Source organism: Lepus europaeus, chromosome 17 (assembly GCF_033115175.1).
Source record: "Lepus europaeus isolate LE1 chromosome 17, mLepTim1.pri, whole genome shotgun sequence".
Taxonomy (NCBI): domain Eukaryota; kingdom Metazoa; phylum Chordata; class Mammalia; order Lagomorpha; family Leporidae; genus Lepus; species Lepus europaeus.
The window spans coordinates 26,356,364-26,375,678 of NC_084843.1; the positions used below are offsets into that span (position 1 = coordinate 26,356,364).

The 19,315-nt window shown below is 39.9% G+C and overlaps 1 protein-coding gene across 1 annotated transcript in view; it reads left to right on the plus strand.

The window, feature by feature from the left end:
- Positions 1-17,914, plus strand: part of NT5C2 (5'-nucleotidase, cytosolic II) — a 108,690-nt gene extending 90,776 nt beyond the window's left edge. Inside the window, exons 4-19 of the mRNA XM_062214995.1 lie at positions 1,363-1,480; positions 2,255-2,350; positions 2,659-2,682; positions 6,843-6,934; positions 7,067-7,124; positions 8,161-8,254; positions 9,204-9,257; positions 10,726-10,809; positions 11,728-11,769; positions 13,271-13,378; positions 13,602-13,668; positions 14,169-14,339; positions 15,570-15,621; positions 15,718-15,778; positions 15,903-16,079; positions 16,555-17,914. Coding sequence (XP_062070979.1) covers positions 1,363-1,480; positions 2,255-2,350; positions 2,659-2,682; positions 6,843-6,934; positions 7,067-7,124; positions 8,161-8,254; positions 9,204-9,257; positions 10,726-10,809; positions 11,728-11,769; positions 13,271-13,378; positions 13,602-13,668; positions 14,169-14,339; positions 15,570-15,621; positions 15,718-15,778; positions 15,903-16,079; positions 16,555-16,797 — 1,541 coding nt within the window. The 3' untranslated portion in view covers positions 16,798-17,914. The remainder of the gene's footprint in view (positions 1-1,362; positions 1,481-2,254; positions 2,351-2,658; positions 2,683-6,842; positions 6,935-7,066; positions 7,125-8,160; positions 8,255-9,203; positions 9,258-10,725; positions 10,810-11,727; positions 11,770-13,270; positions 13,379-13,601; positions 13,669-14,168; positions 14,340-15,569; positions 15,622-15,717; positions 15,779-15,902; positions 16,080-16,554) is intronic.
- The last annotated feature ends 1,401 nt before the right edge of the window (positions 17,915-19,315 follow it).

The following is a 19,315-nucleotide window of genomic DNA, read 5'->3' on the forward strand; positions in this document are numbered from 1 at the left end:
TCTTTGGAACTTTGATCCATTTCTACAAATATCCTAAAGGATTGCCTTTGGAAAGTTGAATCATACTCACTAAAATATTAGCACTAACTTGGATAAGCAAACTAATTGCAGTGCAAAATCATTTTGAGCCATAGGCTAACAATGTTAACGACAGATAGAAGAACTGTAATAATAATAGTTGTGTTATTATGATACTACAAGACATCTCAGGAGTCTTCAGAAAGTTCATGGTACATGAAAAAACTATTTATGGATTTCAAAAAATGTTTCGCACCAAAAATCTTACCTTTTAATTCCATTAAAAAAAACTTTTTTAAGTACCCTCAGATATTTTTGCCTTATTTGATATTGAGCATGCTGACTTTTTTGTCTTTTTATTTTTATTTTTAATATGGCTTGCCCACTCCTAAATACTGATGGACAGATCCTTATTTACCTAAATGTTTAATATAGAACAACCCCATTGAAAGGAGCAGCATTTTCTTTGCGCTGAACTTCATTGGTAACTCTAAAAGGTTTTTTCATTATGGAAAACTTCAGACATACACAGTCATAGAGAAAAAAACCCATAATCTGAAATCCATTATTTGACTTGTAGCAAACTTAGTATGTTCCTTTGGTAGGTAAGGGGAAATGAATTTTTACACACACGTTTGCATGTACCTATCCGTGCCATATTCACATGTAATAAAATGATTCCTAATTCTTTCAGATCCAATTCTCAGTTCACATCCAGATTTCCCCACCTGTTATATGTCTTTTTATGATTAGTTTATATAATAACTTGTAAAATGCAGTTTTGATGGCTGTAACATTGTTAGGATTGTTTAGAAAACAAGTTAATCTAAAAAGTAAAATCAGTATGCTGATTAGAGAAAGAGAATAAAGCCAAATAGGAATTCAAAAAATAGTTTTTTAAATGCTCATTTAGAAGGATTTTACATCAATTATGCACATTAGTGAAACTTTCGATATGTATAGTCCTCTCTTACCTAGTTTTCTGTTTACTTATAATCTTATGGTTAATATCATGGTTGTATACATTATTTTTTTTCTGCCTTTAGATTGTGGGAATGAAAGAATAGATAAAAGGAAAAAGTGTTTAGAATAAGTTTCCTAATGAGGAACTATTCTGAAATGTTTGACAATTTGTCTTGTTGCTGTTTCTCTTGCTATAATATGACCTATTTCCACAGACTAACAATTGGATTTTCTAATTACTTGGGTAATTTGAGGGAAAAGAAGATTTTTGGCAGATTGAGGAGGAGGGAGGAATTGGAGCAGAGTAGAAACTCATTAGTTTGCCTTCTCTTTTAATTGGTGTCCTTTATGCTGACTAATGAGAATCTCTTCTTTGTGCAGTGTACAAGTCCCCGGAGTATGAGTCTCTTGGCTTTGAACTTACTGTGGAGAGATTAGTTTCTATTGGCTATCCCCAGGAGCTGCTCAGCTTTGCTTATGATTCTACATTCCCTACCAGGTAATTTTAAAGATATCTTTAGATTAGTATCACTGCCCCTGTCCCTGAGATTAGTAATTCCAAACTTATCCCTGACCCCAAAAATGCAGCAAATAGGTCTTTGGGTTTTGGGGAGTTGATTTTAATTCTAAAATTGCCATGAACATTTCCTTTATGTTGTATCATTTGTATTCATGAATTGAGCTCATTTTACTGCTATTGAAGAAGACCCATTTATGTTTAAGACAAGGGATTTTATTAAATCTGTTGGGCAGTGATCACAGACATCTTGCCCATCCTACCTTTGGCTGTTGGAGAGCAGCTACATGTTTTGTTAATACCCTTGGTGGTCAGAGCCTTCTTGGCAGTTTACATTTCTGGATTTGATATGAAGGATTAAAGATCAGGAAAGCTGATGCCTACATACAGTATCAAATAGTGGGAAACAGAAATCAGCAGAGGTATCCAAGGAAATAAAGACACTGTTTTAGAATGGTACCAGCTGTATTAAGAATTACAGTTTCCACTTTGTTTGATTAAGGTGTTAAGCTCTTAGACCTTAAAGGAAGAAATTATGCTTGTCTAGACAAAGTAAAAATCTTTTAGTTGCTTGGGATTCATTTTTAAGATTTTGCTTACTTACTTTAACCTCTAAGGTTATGTTGTTTTGGGACATACCTGAATTGTTGCAAAGCTTGAATTCTTTGAGGATGATTCAGGGTGACTGAGTGGCAACACACACAATTATTGCCTGTATTACTTTGCATTATTGACAGTATCTTCATTTCCATGTAGGGGACTTGTCTTTGACACCCTTTATGGAAATCTCTTGAAAGTTGATGCCTATGGAAACCTCTTAGTCTGTGCACATGGATTCAACTTCATAAGGGGGTGAGTACAAAGAGCCTTCAGCTTCTTTCTAGTTTTCTATAATCAAACAAAATAAAGATGACATTGTCTCTACAGCTCTAATATACATCAGTATTTTTTCATCATTAAAGAGCAATTCCTTTCCATAAAGATAGTTAACATTTATTTACTAGCCAGTTACAATCCAAAATGACTGTTTTGTTTAAATTCAGTCCCTTATAATTATACAGCATCCCACAAAACTAATCTTGAAACTTGCCCAAAAAGAACTGTAGTGGTTTTGGTTTACTTGAAATTCTAAGATTTTTATTTTCTCCTTTTTAATACAGTTCTCAGGTAGCTGCTCAGAAGAGGTACGTACATAAAAGTGCTTTAAAAAAGTTTGAACTACAGCAATTTAAATGACTAAGATTTTTAATAACTAATATATCATTTTTATCAATGAAAAGTTTCAGACATTTGTGTGTTTAAAATTTTAAAGACTTAGGGATACAGAGTAATAATATTTAAAAGAAATACAAGTATGCTTTATTTTTATAATCAGAATATTTACATTATTTTTATAATCAGAATATTTACATTATTATAATGTAAACAATATTTACATTATAAAAATTTACAATATTTACAACAGATAAAATTTAGTATCTACCACTTTTTTGAGTGAAACATCCTAAATTTTTCTTACAAAACTGCAGTTCCACAGTTTGACAACTTCTGTAATATAACTTTACAGTTATTTATCTTCTCTACTGTTATCTCTACTACTTTATTTACTGTTGGCACTGTAACATCAGAATAACTCTTAAAGTCAAAACAGGTTATATATCAGTCTTTTGTATAATTTTTCTATATAGTGTTCATTCTTGATGGCAAAGTAGTAAAATCACCACAATTTCCATTAACATTGTTTAAAAAAAAAAAACAGTGTCTTTTTGGCAAATATCTTTTGTGTTAAGAGGCGTAAACCAACTGAAAATGTGCCAGAGCTTCCTTTAAATCTGAGGTCATAGAAATGCCCCACTTAGAACTGGAGCAGCTGATATAAGACCCTTCAGCTGGCGTTACTGACATTACACAGCCTTACAGACGTCCAAGAATGCATAGTGAGAGCAGTGTAAAACCCTTGTCACATCTGGGCCGGCTGATACTTGAACCACTATTCTTTCATTGCTCTTCTCTTCAGAGGTTTGAGATCCATGAATATCAGAAAGCAGATTTAGAAGAAAACGATTGCAGGTAGTACTAGTAACCTCGGTTTGTTGGTTTGTTGTTGTTAATTTTGAATCCTAAGGAAGGTGAGCCAGAGTTCTGTTTATATCAAAGAGTTTTTGTGTTATGGAAGGGTAGGCAGAGAAGAATAAGGAGGGGAAACACTTCAGTAAATTAGTTCTGCAGTCAGATTTACTAGTTCAGGATACACAAACCTCTCCTCTTTGCCCAAGCAAGCCAGTGAAGTTTTCAAATAGCTACTTTGGAAACACATTTAAGAATGTTTCAAAAATGTTATGAATGTGGAAATACTTTAAAAAGTCACAGGAAAATGGGACTAAAAGGGGATGGTGGTGAGGTGTAGCAGGATAAGCTGAGGCTTGTAAAGCTAGCATCCCATATCCGAGTGGCAGTTTGAGTTCCAGTTGCTCCAGTTCCAATCAAGTTCCCCGCTAATGTGCCCAGGAAAGGATGACCCAAGTACCTGGGCCCTTGCCACCCATGTGAGAGACCCGGATGGAATTCCTGGCACCCAGACCTGGCTGTTGTGGCCATCTGGGGAGTGAACCAATGGATATGTCATATATCTCTCTCTATCTCTCCTCTTTCCCTCCATTCTTTTTTCTCCTCTGTCCTTTCCCTCTCTCTGTTGCTCTTTCAAATAAATAAATAAATAAATAAATTTTTGTTGTTGTTAAGAAGGCAATGTACTTTGGCGCAAAATAGTTTGGAAATCTATGCATTTTTCACAGACTTTTTTGAAGATTCCTATATGTAGATTTCAAAATTTTTCTGCACCAGAGTAAGCTTGTCTTTTAATTCTGTTTTCCACAAACTTTTTGAAATACCCTGATAAATGTAGAATCAATCAAATAGCGCTTAGCACTGTGTAGTCTTTTAGAGTCAAAATGAAAAGTTCCTGGAAAAGAGAAACTGAGAATGGAGGGAGAGGAGGAGAGTTACTGAAGTGCAGTGGTGAGAACCTGGAAGGAGACTTAGGGCTCCACCTGCCGTTGCCTTACAAGATTTTCATTGAGTTGGGACCGCATTTTTCAGGCAGATCTTTATTCTGTGGATCACGTAGAGTTAACAGTAATCTGTACTGTAACTGTTTTCTTCCAGACTCCAAGTGCAGCATTTCTTCTTTTATGATATATTATCTCCCCCAAATTGATTTTTATTTTAAATATATACTAGCATGATTTGACACTTAATTGAAGTGAAAAATAATTGTTAACTAAATAATTCCATCTAGGTTGTAATGTGATAGGAGCCATCAATAATCTTTCTGTTGAGGAATTGCTCTTTGATGATGGAGGGAGTGGGAAAGTATGGTCAATCTCAGGAGACAGTATCATCTTACTAAGCCTGCCTGAGGAAAGGATATTGTTCCTAGTCCTCCACTTTATTTTTCACTACAGAAAATCTTGGAAGGCTAGAATATAAGATATTCTATTATGTTATTCTTTATTGGGAGCTCATTTCAGAAGAGTGACTAAGACAGGAAGCTAATGTGATTTTATATGCCTAACTGGAGTTTTTATGTCACTTGTAGTTAATAAGTGCAAGCAAGAATATACCTAAGTCGTTCTTCGCATGGACTTTAAATTTGGTGTATTCTGTTTAGAGTCACTAATTTCTATATATTCATTGTGAGAATTGTACATTTTTATATTTTGGTCATCCGTTCTTTTAGTTTCTCAAAAACATTTTTGTTAATACTGTCTCCTTAAAGCGTGTCATTTCACTCTCCAAGCTTCTCAGGCGTCTGAACAACTGTCTGTTCCACTGGCTTTAAACTTTAAACCTCAGATGTTCTCCATGGTTCTATTCTCAGTTTCTTCTTTTCCTTCTCTGCACTTTGTAAGTGGCCTCAAGTAGTCTGATATTACCTGTGCATAAAAGGTATTCTCTCAAGTCTGAATCTCTGTTTCAAATTCTTAACCTTGGTTTCTAATTGTCTGCTAAAAATGTGCTTGCTTCAAGCTAAGGGTAAGCAAAGTAGAACTCCCCTTATATCCACTTGTTCTGCAGTTTCCCTGGTTTTGTTAACAGTGCCAGCCATCTCTCAGGGACACCCAGACACGAGCATCATCACCATTTGTCCTTCATCTGCACCCAGTCAGTTCTCTGATGTTACTTATTCAACCTTGCATTCTCTATTAAATATGCTCTTTCCTTTAATTTCCTTTGCCGCCACTTTAAGACATTTAAGTATTGGGGTACTGTTCAACCCCCAATAACTACCTATCTGATTTCCCAGAACTTTGTTATCAGTTAGCTTTTACTGCATAGTAAATTACTTCAAAATCTAGCAGCTTAAAACAACAAATGCTTTATTTAGCTCAAAATTCTTGAAGTCAGCTGGGCAATTCAAGGGTTTCTCAGCTGATCTCTCTGAACCATTGCATGTGTCTGTGGGCAGCTGGTGGGTCAGCTGGTAGCTGTTCTAGAATGGCCTCACTCACATGTCTGGCAGTGGGCCAGGTGCCTCATTTTTGCATGTAGCTTTTTATCTTCCAACAGACTGGTTTGCTCTGGTTCACATGGTAGTCTCAGGGGTCCAAGTGCAGCAAGAGAGGGCAAAGCCCTTCAGTACACAAGTGTTCTCCAGATCTCGGCATGGATCCTGTTGGCTGCTATTTACACTTACATTTGAGGATGCAGAAACAGACTGAGCCTGGGCTGGGAGAAGCTGCCACTGAAAAGGGTTAGAGAGTGGTTATTCTCAAACTGCTAGTGATTTAATCCCTTATAGCTCAGTTCTGTGCAAAAAATCTATCAGTAGCACCTTTTTGTCCCTGAAGGAATTGAAGAACAGCATGATGCACCTCAACCCCCCATCTTTTTACTTTATTTTTCTGTGTTTCCTTTATTCAAATTGAACTAGTTTCTGAACTGGTTCACCTAACCATTAAGGCACAGATTGTAGGCATGTCATACTTCATGAATCCTTTCTAGCTTTTCCCCTTCCTACTCCTCACAGCCATTTCTCTCTACCCCTTAAGTTGAAATGGTTTCTGTTTCTTCAGTTTTCTCACAGTCTTGTACCTTCCCTGTGATAGCTGGGTTTTTTTTCACCTTGGTGCCATTGTGTGTGTGTGTGAGACGGAGCTCCCCTGCCAGCCTGAGAACCCCTGAAGCTTGTTAGTGTCATAGCTACTTATGTTTGATACTTAGAACTCTGTCTTGCACATAGCTGTGAAACTGTTGGGATGCCTTTTTGAATAGTAAACATTTCCTATAGTTATTAACCATGCTAATTTTTGAATGCCAGTTAATTTTAAAAATTTTCTTTCAGACCAGAAACTAGAGAGCAGTATCCAAATAAATTTATCCAGCGAGATGACACTGAAAGATTTTACATTCTGAACACACTATTCAATCTACCAGGTAGACTCATTCTATGCTTATATAAATAAGATGCTTTCCCTTCTTTCCATGACCATAGCCTTTGCCCAAGGGAGATCATGAGTTTGAATTATTTTGCTTATACCTTATGAATATCTATTCTTCATTTTTCAGAGACCTACCTGTTGGCCTGCCTAGTAGATTTTTTTACTAATTGTCCCAGATATACCAGGTATGTATATATTGTAATTTTCTTTTTCCAATTGATTTTTAAAATTAATGTACAGGGTTTTAGAGAACTGGCCATTGTAGGTCTTTTCTGCTTTTCTGAAGTGAATTTAGTGCTAGTGAGAGATGCCACATTGCCAGCCTGAGAGATGGGACAGCACCAGCAGCTCCATGCAGGCTCTCACCTCCCACACGGCCCCTCTCCTTGCCAGTGTGCTGCAGCCATGTTTGGAAGGGATCACTTCTGATTGGCTTCTCCTGGGAATGAAGACGGCCAGCAGAGGTGCTAATTGTGACAACTGAGTGGGAGGTTTGTGTGATGATTATCTGTCTGAGCAGAATTACACTAAAACCCCCCAACTCATTTCACAGCAGCTACCCAGGAGCCATTCAGGGGCAGTAATTTAGTTTCACTCCCAGACCCAGCAAAATTTGATGAGTAAATACTGTTTTTCTTCATTGAAGTCAAGTTTTGCTTAGTCTTGAGCACATTGTCTTCTTCTTTTAGGGAGAGCAATATAGCCATTGCCGAAAGTTCAGCCCTATATGCCAGAGTCTGCTAACATCTCATCCTCTTTAGGTCTTACCTACTGCAAGACATTTTACATTGGGTGGAAATCTGAGTCACTAAGCTAAAGAGAAAATAGACAGTACCTTTGTTCCTGGGGACAATGTCAGGAAAGTCAGGGTGGAAAGAACCTAAATGACCAATTTTAAGTTTTAAATGTTTCTTCAGTAAGGACTTTTTTCTAAAAAGTGATAAGTAAAAGAACCTGATATTTTGGAAACTTTGGCCTTTTAGTCTCCATTCAGTATATTCTATCACTTTGTACCTGTTCACAATTTTTTTATTCTGTTGAACGCTAAGGCCATTTTTGGTGGTCAAAAAATAGGTTTTTATTAGGGAATCATTATTTTCCTAATTAGCCCAGCCTATACCCATGTGATATGGAGCCTTTGGGTCCCCCAAGCAGTTTCTGATATTCATTTTATATCCTCTCTTTTGGATCCCCTATCACATTCTTTTCATCTTTCTGTAGCTGTGAAACAGGATTTAAAGATGGGGACCTTTTCATGTCCTACCGGAGTATGTTCCAGGACGTCAGAGACGCTGTGGACTGGGTCCATTACAAGGTACACAGAAACTGCTGCTTCATTTGCTCACCCTATGGCATGTGTTTGATGGTCTGACATCAGCTTTGCAAATGAAACAGAATTTTCTTTACAGTTTTAAAAAATGGATTGGCCCCTAGTGATAGAACACATTTGTTTTGGTCTTTGGCAGTCCTGCTCTCACAGGATCTTTCCTCAGTGATGATGTTTGCTTTACAGATTTTATCTTGGTTTGTATTTCCCAAACTTATTTAGAAGAGATTGTCGTATATTAGATCATACTTAGCATATCCTTCATGGATGATTGTAGTCCATTTTTTTATCCAACTATCTCCCACTTGACTGATAACATGAGTTAATATCAAATTTACATTTACTATAAACTGTACTGAGTAAAACATTAAATGCCTTTAATGTCTACTTTAAAATAAATATGGTCTTATATTTTGAAGACACACTTTTTTTTTTTTGACAGGCAGAGTGGATAGTGAGAGAGAGACAGAGAGAAAGGTCTTCCTTTTTGCCATTGGTTCACCCTCCAATGGCCGCTGCGGCCGGCGCATCGTGCTGATCCGAAGCCAGGAGCTTCTCCTGGTCTCCCATGTGGGTGCAGGGCCCAAGAACTTGGGCCATCCTCCACTGCCTTCCCGGGCCATAGCAGAGAGCTGGCCTGGAAGAGGGGCAACCGGGATAGAATCCGGCGCCCCAACCGGGACTAGAACCCGGTGTGCCGGCACTGCAAGGTGGAGGATTAGCCTGTTAAGCCACGGCACCGGCCTGAAGACACACTTTTTGAGGTAGAGTTGAGCCTCCTGGTCATAACCTGACAGTTTTCTCCTGGTGTTCTCTAGCATTGCTTTCCATTTCTTGGTAAATTGTAAGAGGGATACTTGAGTTGATAAATACTTTTCCTTATACACTGTTAAGATCGATTTTGTTCTTTTCTTAGTTCCCTTTGTTCTTCCCCTAGGGCTCCCTTAAGGAAAAGACAGTTGAAAATCTTGAGAAGTATGTAGTCAAAGATGTAAGTAATAAAGGGGGAAATAGGACTGCATGATGGCTTATTTTACCTATTAAGGAAGTGAATGACATGTCTACTTCTAATGGAATGGACAATGGATTATACCTGTATATACCAGGTATAATCACAAGTTTTCAGCTAGAGCTGAATCTTACTAGAGATTTTCTTCTTTGTTGATAAGCAAGAAGACCAGTATTTTATTTGTCCATATAGCTCTAATTTTAATAATAGCAGCTAGAAGGTTATTGTGTTTGTGTCACAGTGCCAGTTGAGTACGTGTATTTATACCATTTAGTCTTCCTAACAGCCTTGAGTTAGGTCTTACTATTACCTCCATTTTTATAAATGAAGAAACTGGGAATACAGGAATTAAATAACTTTCCCAAAATCACCCAGCTAGTTAAGTCACAAAGCCAAAATTCACACCCAGATCTAACTTAAATCATAACCATTGCACTAGATCAATGCACTAGTGTGCATACACAAGTGACTTACTTTACGGTGCCTTTATCAACAGGGAATAATGAAGAAAGCTTTCAAATATCTTAAAAGATATTAGTGGAGAACCTGATAAAATTTAAGAATCTGTGTAGTTTCATTAGTAGTATTTTCCTAATGTTAATTTCTTTGTTTTGATGATTATACTGTGGGTAAAAAAGATGTTAAGGGAAGCTAGATGAGGAATATGTGAGGAATTTTGGTACTATTTTCACAACTTTTCTGCAAAGTGGCAGAATACAGTATTCCCAGGACTGTGGTGAGAACATGAACTTCATCCTTTGTACATCCTGTTCCTACCCACCCTGTGTACTGTTTCGAGAAAGAACACTGAATGGGGAGAGGCCAGGAGAAACTTGTTTGAAGGAATCTATTTACTGTAAAAGAAGGAAAAGGCATTTTTCTTTTCCATCACAAATTACGATTTCATATATCTGCAGTGGGATGTGGGCATTTCAAGGATGTATTTGCACATTATTTCAACCTGTAAGGTATTTTATGAATCTATAGCATATACACTGAAGGCAAGTCTGATAACCTCTACATAGACCATTTGCTGGTGATGTTTAAAATCAGCTTCTCTTGACCTCTAACACACCTAACTTGTGTACTTCAAGAAATCACAAGATAAACATGTCTTCCTGACACAGACATCAAGATAAAGGTACAGATATGTTAACTATATAAATCTTTGTGTATTTTACATAGAAAAATTTTTAGCTCTAAAATATTTGTGTATTTTACATACAAACCTATTATACACACACACACCATAATCTGTTATTACTTTAATCAAGCATAGGTAATAATGTGGGCTTTTAAGTGCAAGATTCTGAAACCAACCAACTAATCCTTAAGAGACTTATCCTGTTCCTATTTTAGTGGACAAAAATCCAGTGTATGACCATCCCAAAGTAAAAATATGAAAGTATTTGCATTTTAGTGTTTCACTTGTTATCCTGTTACATTTCAGGGAAAACTGCCTTTGCTTCTGAGCCGAATGAAGGAAGTAGGGAAAGTATTTCTTGCCACAAACAGTGACTATAAATACACTGATGTAAGTGCTAAATATTAATAGTCTTTATTTGTACAAATTATTTTGACCTAAAGAACTGTCAAGATAACAAATTTATTGAGATGTAGGTTCTTGCTGTCTTATTTGGAAAGTTACTACATAGTTTATAAGGGCTACAACAGAGTGGGTCTCAGATTTTTCTTAATGCTCTTTTGACTCTTCCCTGATAACAGCTTGCTGTTTGAAAGGTTTAGTTTAGGGATTCTGTAGAGGAACACTTGTGCCGATTAAAGTGACTCCTGTATCTTTTTGGAGCATCTTCTCTATCATATAGACTTGAGAACTCCCACCCATTACTTTCTGAACTGTCATGCTGTTAGAAGCCCTATAGCAGTAGACGGTACATATTTTGAATCTTAGCCATTAAAAATTTACAATCTTTTCACTAAAAAAAAATTTTTTTGCCATAATTACTGCATATGGAAAGACTGATTTAACTCCTTAACTTCATCTTACTTCTTCTGATACAGTTACAGATTTATGGGGTTAGCATGAAATTCCATTTCCTTCAATTCTCTTTACATAAAACCTTATGTACACATCTGGTAATGTGGACTAACCAGTCCTGCAAAGTCAGTGGTTTCTGGCTTGGTCAGTGTCAAGCAATAACAAAGCCAAGGTACTAAGTGATTTCCATGACTTGCTGGTTATGGATCAGTCTCCTAGGAGAAGCATGTATCTTTCCAGAGAATGTCAGGAGGATTTTTTTGTTTGGCAAAGCATTAATTTCTGGCCTGAAGTTCCATAATCGTATACCTTAGAGGAAAGAAGACTATAGAGAATCCTGTATTGAAAAAGACATATTTTGTTAAAAGCATGCAAATGGTGTATGTGTATTTAAGACATCATGTATATTTTCAAAGGTAGTATGTGGATCTTATGTTGAATTTTCTTTTCCAGAAAATTATGACATACCTGTTTGATTTCCCACATGGCCCCAAGGTACTATTTGTAACTTATTAGACCATTGATTTAGTAATAATTACTCCATTTAATAATTCTAGAATATTGAGGGGAAGGAATTGGTCAGAAGTAATTCAGCAAAGTCCTTTTTAAGCCACTTGTCTCATTGTCATTAACATTTGAGTAATTCAGGAGCCAGAATCTAAACTACTAGCAATTTGAATTGTAGAAGTAAAAGGAGTATTCATGTGGTATTTATTAGGAGGGTATCAGAATAATTTTATATCCAGGAAATTCTATGCAGAATTGTGGCATTGAAGGGAATTCTGAGGTTAAAGAAGATATTTTTTTTTTTATTTATTTTTTTATTTGACAGACAGTGTGAGAGAGAGAGATAGAAAGGTCTTCCTTCTGTTGGTTCACCCCCCAAATGGCTGCCATGGCGCCGCGCCGATCTGAAGCCAGGAGCCAGGTGCTTCCTCCTGGTCTCCCATGCGGGTGCAGGGCCCAAGAAGTTGGGTCATTCTCCATTGCCCTCCTGGGCCATAGCAGAGAGCTGGACTGGAAGAGAGCAACCGGGACTAGAAGCCGGCACCACTGGTGGAGGATTAGCCAAGTGAGCCACGGCACCGGCCCCAGAAGATACATTCTTAACAACTCTTAGATTCTGCAATTAGTTGTTGCTGAATCTTGCCAAGACAGCATTTAGCCTTGGTTTTCAGCAGAGGAGTCTTCATCCTGCAGCGTGGCTGCACTTAGATAAGGAATGCCCACAGCAGCTTAGTCAAAACTTAAATCCTAGATTCAAAACATCAGCAAATCCTTGGGTTTTATTATTACTTTTTTGAGAAGCAGAGACAAGGAGAAACAGAGCTCCTGTCTGTTCATTACTCAGATGTCCAGAGCCAGGAACACAGTCCAGGTCCCCTCACATGGGTAGCAGCAGGAATTCAGTCGTTTGAGCCATCTCTGCTGCCTCCCAGGTTCTGCACTGGCAGGAGGCTGAAGTCCGGATCTGGAGCTGGGCTCAAACCCAGGTCCTCCTCTGTGGGATTCCGGCATCTTCACCACCAAGCTACAGGCTCACTGCTAATCCCTGACTGGAGATCACCTAAAATCACTGTGCAGTGTGTTTCAGCTTGGCCTTGAGCCATCATTCTGAAAACATCATCATAAGATTGCCTGATAATAGTTTCCATGGTAGTTTGTAGACTTTAGTTCTGATGCTGATCTATCTGTCCTTGCATTTTGAGTAGCATCTCTCCCTAGCCCCTTTTTACACATTTTCATTTATTAAAATGCTTAGAGCACTTTAATATTTAACATTTTATTTGAGATAAATTACTACAGATGAAATAATTTATAATGTAGATCATACTTCTAAAAAGATTTGGTTTACAATTAGACATAATACATTTTAAATGAAGTAGTAGGATCCTCTGGCTACATTTCGCATTTCTGTATTCCTTGAATCAGAGTGGGATTAAATACCAGTAAGATGAGGAGTGCTGCTGTGGCTTTTGCTTTTCCTTCGTTGTAGCCCGGGAGCTCCCATCGACCATGGCAGTCCTACTTTGACCTAATCTTGGTGGATGCACGGAAACCACTCTTTTTTGGAGAAGGCACAGTCCTGCGACAAGTGGACACTGTAAGTGGAGAGGATGGAGTTTCTGCTGGAACACTGTCCTTCCTTGTTTCTCTGTTCCTCAGAGAAAGGCTTTTGAAATTGGTTAGCCAAGTCTGGCTCTTAGTCTTACCTGAGGTAACCAAACAGTTAATTGAAAAGAGTAAGTACCATTCATTTGGCTGCACTGTGGGTGGAGAGGATGATGGGACGATACAGTATCACAGAGTACGGTCTCTTCACACAGAAAACTGGCAAGTTGAAAATCGGTACCTACACAGGCCCCCTGCAGCACGGCATCGTCTACTCGGGAGGTGAGTCGCAGATGTCACGTCGCTTAGTGGACACTGAGCTCAGACCCCAGTGGGAAAGCTTTGGTATATCCTGGCGCAGATTCTGAAGATGTCACCTACCGACGTGCTAGGAGTCAGGGAGGATGGATTTGAGAAGGTGTCAGTGTGTCCTAATGAAGCTTTCATTCTCACTGAAAGGATCCATTTCCCCCGATCCCTCTAACTGTTTGAGGCTTTTTCTTAGCGTTCTGGAATCGTTTTTTGTGCCTCTGAAGGTGTTCCTTAAGGGTTTTCAAGGATCCTCTGTGGCACAGACGTATGTTATGCTGAAGGCCTTGTGTTAGAGGTGATAAAAACAACAGTGGGAAAAAGAATGGTGAGCCTTTTTCTTTTAAAAAAAAAAAAAAAAAAGGACTGCCCTTCACATAATAAAATAAATCATAGTATTTTAATGGCTATGGTATTTTGAATGCTGGTTTTAATATAAATATTTCTCTCATTGTTCACTCTGTTTGCCACAGGTTCATCTGATACAATCTGTGACCTGTTGGGAGCCAAGGGCAAAGACATTTTATATATTGGAGATCACATTTTTGGAGACATTTTAAAATCAAAGAAACGGCAAGGGTGGCGGACTTTCTTGGTGATTCCTGAACTTGCTCAAGAACTTCATGTCTGGACTGACAAGAGTTGTAAGGAGCTGGGACTCTTATTTTGTAAACCTCTGACTTGATCCTCTTTGATAGAGCACTGTTTCATAGGCAGGGGTTCAGATGTGGTCAAAAGCTGGACCCTGATATTTATAAATCTCCTTCCCCATCAAGATATTTGAATATTTCACAAAACTTTAGGATTTAAATAACTTTGAGAGGTTATGTTGTTAGAACTTGAATGTTGGTATCCTGAGTATCTTATAGTTCTGCCTTCCTCCACCTGCCCCCATCTGCAGTTCGGGGCCAGTGATGGCTCTGAATGTTTATTAGCTCCTGCTATTTTTTATTTATTATCCTGAGTAGTGAATGAGGCCAAGTATATTCTTCACCTGGGATACACTGTGAATAAGCAGTATGTGCACCGTGCTGAGTGGAGCTAGCATATAGTTATGTAAAGGTGTCTGACACACTCCAGCAGTCCTGGTGAGCCTCACCCACGGTGCCTCAGATGAGAGCCCTGGCACCACCACTTACAGTTGGCTGGCAGGCAAGTTACCGAGTCCCCCTTTGCTTTAGTTTCCTCCAATGAAAAATTAGAAATAATTATAGCACCTACCTTATAAAGCTGATGAGCTGTAACAGATAACATGTGAATGAAGAAGACAGAGTGACCATTCTTCCCAGGGCTCCTCATCTGAACCACAGAAAATTATTTGAAAGACCCATCTCTCTATTCTCTTACAGAAGGTATTGCAAAGAAATATAAAGGATGCATTGGGTCATAATCTCCTGGGAAACCCAGGTAGATAAAGGCTGTGCACAGGAGGCGTTCAGCAGATGCCACTGTCACTGTCATCTACTGTCAGTGGATGTTTTGGGCTAGCCTGTTATCCGCACTGTTTCAGAAATGAAGGTGGTTTGGCTCTGCTACTTCCTGCATCTCTGACTCTAAATTCTTAATTCTTCATCTGAAAATGGAACTGTTAGCATTTGCAGCTGAGACCGAGTCGAAACTGGCACTCCACAAGCTCAGTGAGTGTACAGCTGGCAGGGAGAGTGGCAGGTGGTCATCGGCTGCCCCACTCCAAGCAGGACCGCAGTGGGTGGGCTCTCCTAGGGAGACGAGGAGGGCAGTTTATACACTCACCACAGCATGTTAGCATATGCTGTGCTTTTTGGTTGTATGTGTAACCTTTCACTTTAAACAGTAGTTTAAAACTGGGTGTTTTATTTAAAACATTCTTCCTTTTCCTTCCAAACCTGAATCAGCACTTTTTGAAGAGCTTCAGAGTTTGGATATCTTCTTGGCTGAACTTTACAAGTAAGTTTCCTAATTCTAAAGTTTCTTCCCTTGAAATCACATTTTAACAAAGTCCTTTCTGGAGATTTTCACTGGGGATTTTTCTTTTCTCTTCAGGCACCTTGATAGCAGTAGCAATGAGCGCCCAGACATTAGTTCCATCCAGAGACGTATTAAGGTATCCAAATGGGACTTGTGAGAAAACTTGGACAGTAGTTTGGCTTTGTACAGGGACTGCCATGTAACTGCTGCTCAGGAAGTACTAAAATGAGCTGACAGTCAGTCTTGGTTTTTGTCTTTAGAAAGTGACTCATGACATGGATATGTGCTATGGGATGATGGGAAGCCTGTTCCGCAGTGGCTCCAGGCAGACGCTCTTTGCCAGTCAAGTGATGCGCTACGCTGATCTCTATGCGGCGTCTTTCATCAATCTGCTATATTACCCATTCAGCTACCTCTTCAGAGCTGCCCATGTCTTGGTGAGTTAAGGCTACAGCCTCACGTTACTGTTTACAGTTCAGATACACTCTCAGGCCCAGATCTACAGCCAGCCCTGTGGGGTGGCACAGAGGACATGGTTGCATAGGAAGTATGATCCAGATAAGGAGTTAGGACAGCTTCACTCTGTGCTATTTACACTTGTATCTCAGTGGTGAGGACTTTCTTGTTAGTACTAATTCAAAGAAGTGTGATTTTTATATTCCTATGTTCTGGTATTGATCAGCTTTTCTGTTTTGCTGTGAAAGTAAAAAATTCACTCTCTTCTGATGGTTTTAGTCTGTAGTAAACTAGCTGGACACGGGGCAGGGAGAGAACAGGTTCTGTGCCTAAACTTGACTCCTTCCCTTGTCCATTGTAGTCGTAGCTCTGCTTGGCTGCCTGGGGAGAGGGATCAGATTTTGGGAAGCAGCTGTTCTGCTCTGCCCGTTTTCTGAGCTTCCTGCTTTGTTCTAGATGCCTCATGAATCAACGGTGGAACACACACACGTGGATATCAACGAGATGGAATCTCCCCTCGCCACCCGGAACCGCACATCAGTGGATTTCAAAGACACCGACTACAAGCGGCACCAGTTGACACGGTCAATCAGTGAGATTAAACCTCCCAACCTCTTCCCGCTGGCCCCCCAGGAAATTACACACTGCCACGACGAAGACGATGACGAGGAGGAGGAGGAGGAGGAGGAGGAAGAGTAAGGAGGAACACCAAAACGCTGAGTGCCCGTTGAACAAGTTCTTGCAGGACTCACAGGAACGAAGGAGGTCCCTGTTTGGGTTCTGCTGGGGAGGCGGGGGGCTCCAGCAAAGGTACGTCGGGGCAGAGAGGCTGTTTTAGCTGTGTATCTATACTCTTGCAGATGACTCAGAGTTGTAACGGAGGCTGTGTTGGAAGAAAGGGTAAAGTCAGGCTGAACTGCATGCACATGGCTTCACTGTGGCTTGTGACACTGTTTCCTTGTCTTCTTCGTCATTAGTGTGCCTGGATACATTAAGGGTTAAGGGTCTTAGGACGCTGTCCTGTTACAAACTGTGCTAGTGCTCAAAAATCCCACTGTTTCAGTGAATTACACAGTATTGTATATCAGTGGAAACACACTGTCTCCATTATGAAATGTCTTCTGTTAAGGTCAAGTTTCCTTTTTTAAAGCCTTCAAGTGTCTCGGCAGCTCTGGCGGGGCTGCTGCTCTGGAGTGGCTTTGCAGAAGTAGTCTCCGCTTGCTTTAGGGCTGATCTGGAGTGGACGGCAGATACTCTGGAAGCCAAAGTCCTCATCCTTTCTGTATTTTTTTAGGTTGATGGAACAAATGCTTATTTGTTATCTCAAAACAATCCTTCTCATTGGTGATAAATCTGTAGAGAGAGAGGCCAAAAGAGCAAGCTCCAGAACACAAGAAGAGAACCTTCTTCCATCGCATCCCAGCCCGAGTGGCACACTCGTGTGGGGGTCGAGCTATGGTTCCGGCCGCCAGAACAAGGTTTCTCTGTCCTGTGGAGGTGGCAGCCTAGTTTAAAGCCGAGCACTGGAGGACCGGGAGAAGGCTTCGTAAGCCAGGCCTTTGCCAGAGCAGGGGCACAATCAGTGTGACTAAATTCACTTCCAAATCCCTCGTGAAGCCGCTTGTTCTGGACGAGAAGGAATCATTACTGTGTGTGATAGGGTGTGTGACTGCCTCACCAAGTACAGTGGAGTTGTTGCAGTATCTTTAACAGTGGTGTAACTCTTTGACCTTCATATCTTTTCTTCCATTCTTGTTGTCGTTAGTCAGCAGGGGAGGGTAGCTCTAGAATTCAATAAAGAGTAACATTTCTAACACCGACTCTGACGCCTTTTGTAGCACAACTGTCAACAGCTGCTGGTCTTAAGTGGGCTTGGGTTTGGCTTAGTGCTATCAGGGTGACATTCTCTTGTCTTAAAAGAAATACAGAGTTTCAAAAGTTGCTAGACACACTCGGATCTCTTGATAAAAAAAGTGAGTATTCAACAAGGGATGCAGTCTCACATGCTCACATCTGTAATCGTCACGAGCCTCAACGCGCTTTCATAGATTTTTCCATACAGCAGGAGGTGAGGCTTTGTTTAATAGCAGGGAACACACCTCAGCTGAAGTAGCCAAGGACCTGTGCCTCCCTGCTTCCCCTGCGTACAGCTTTACAAGTCATGCCGAGAGACAGCGTTCTGACAGTGTCTACTGGGAACAGATGTGGAGACTCCAAAAAGCTTATGGAATATTATGAGGAAAATGTGTATTTTCCATGAACTTTTTGAAGTACCTTCCTACTTAGCTTTTAAATAGGAATCAGGTTAGAATGTTATTGCAAGTAACAATTAGATGCAGCTTTGTTTTAAAATGATAGTTACCCCCATGATTATTTTAAGGTAAAGATATGGCCCTGACATATTAAAGTGTCTCGATTTCTAAGTGACTACAGCTTCACAGCTGCTGTACCACAGTAGCACATTTACATTATTTCCCCTTGTAGAGCAAGGTCCAGGTGATCACTTGGCTTTAATTTTCCATACTTATAAGAGTTTAATAGCAGGGTTATTCTCTGGGTAGAGACTGAGAAGTGAACAGCGTGCACTGGCACTGAGTGTGCCCATGGTCACGGCTGCCTCTAGGGCCACCGGATGTTCACAAATTACAAACATTTTTTACACCAAAACAAACATCTTTTAATTCCTCTTTTCCTACGAACTTTGTAATCCCCATGTACTATTAGAGCCAAAGACGCCTACGAACTGCGACAGACAGGGGCTTCTCTGAATATTCTCACTGAGAACCCAGTGCTGGCAAAGCTGCAGTTGGCCTTTTCCAAACAGTAATTCTGAGTGTCTATGTTGCCACTGATTAAGGAACCTGAACTTAAAATGTACACTTTTTGCCGGCGCCGTGGCTTAACAGGCTAATCCTCCACCTTGCGGCGCCGGCACACCGGGTTCTAGTCCCAGTTGGGGCGCCGGATTCTGTCCCGGTTGCCCCTATTCCAGGCCAGCTCTCTGCTCTGGCCCGGGAGTGCAGTGGAGGATGGCCCAAGTGCTTGGGCCCTGCACCCCATGGGAGACCAGGAGAAGCACCTGGCTCCTGGCTTCGGATCAGCACGATGCGCCGGCTGCAGCGGCCATTAGAGGGTGAACCAATGGCAAAAAGGAAGACCTTTCTCTCTCACTGTCCACTCTGCCTGTCAAAAAAAAAAAAAAAAGTATACTTTTAAT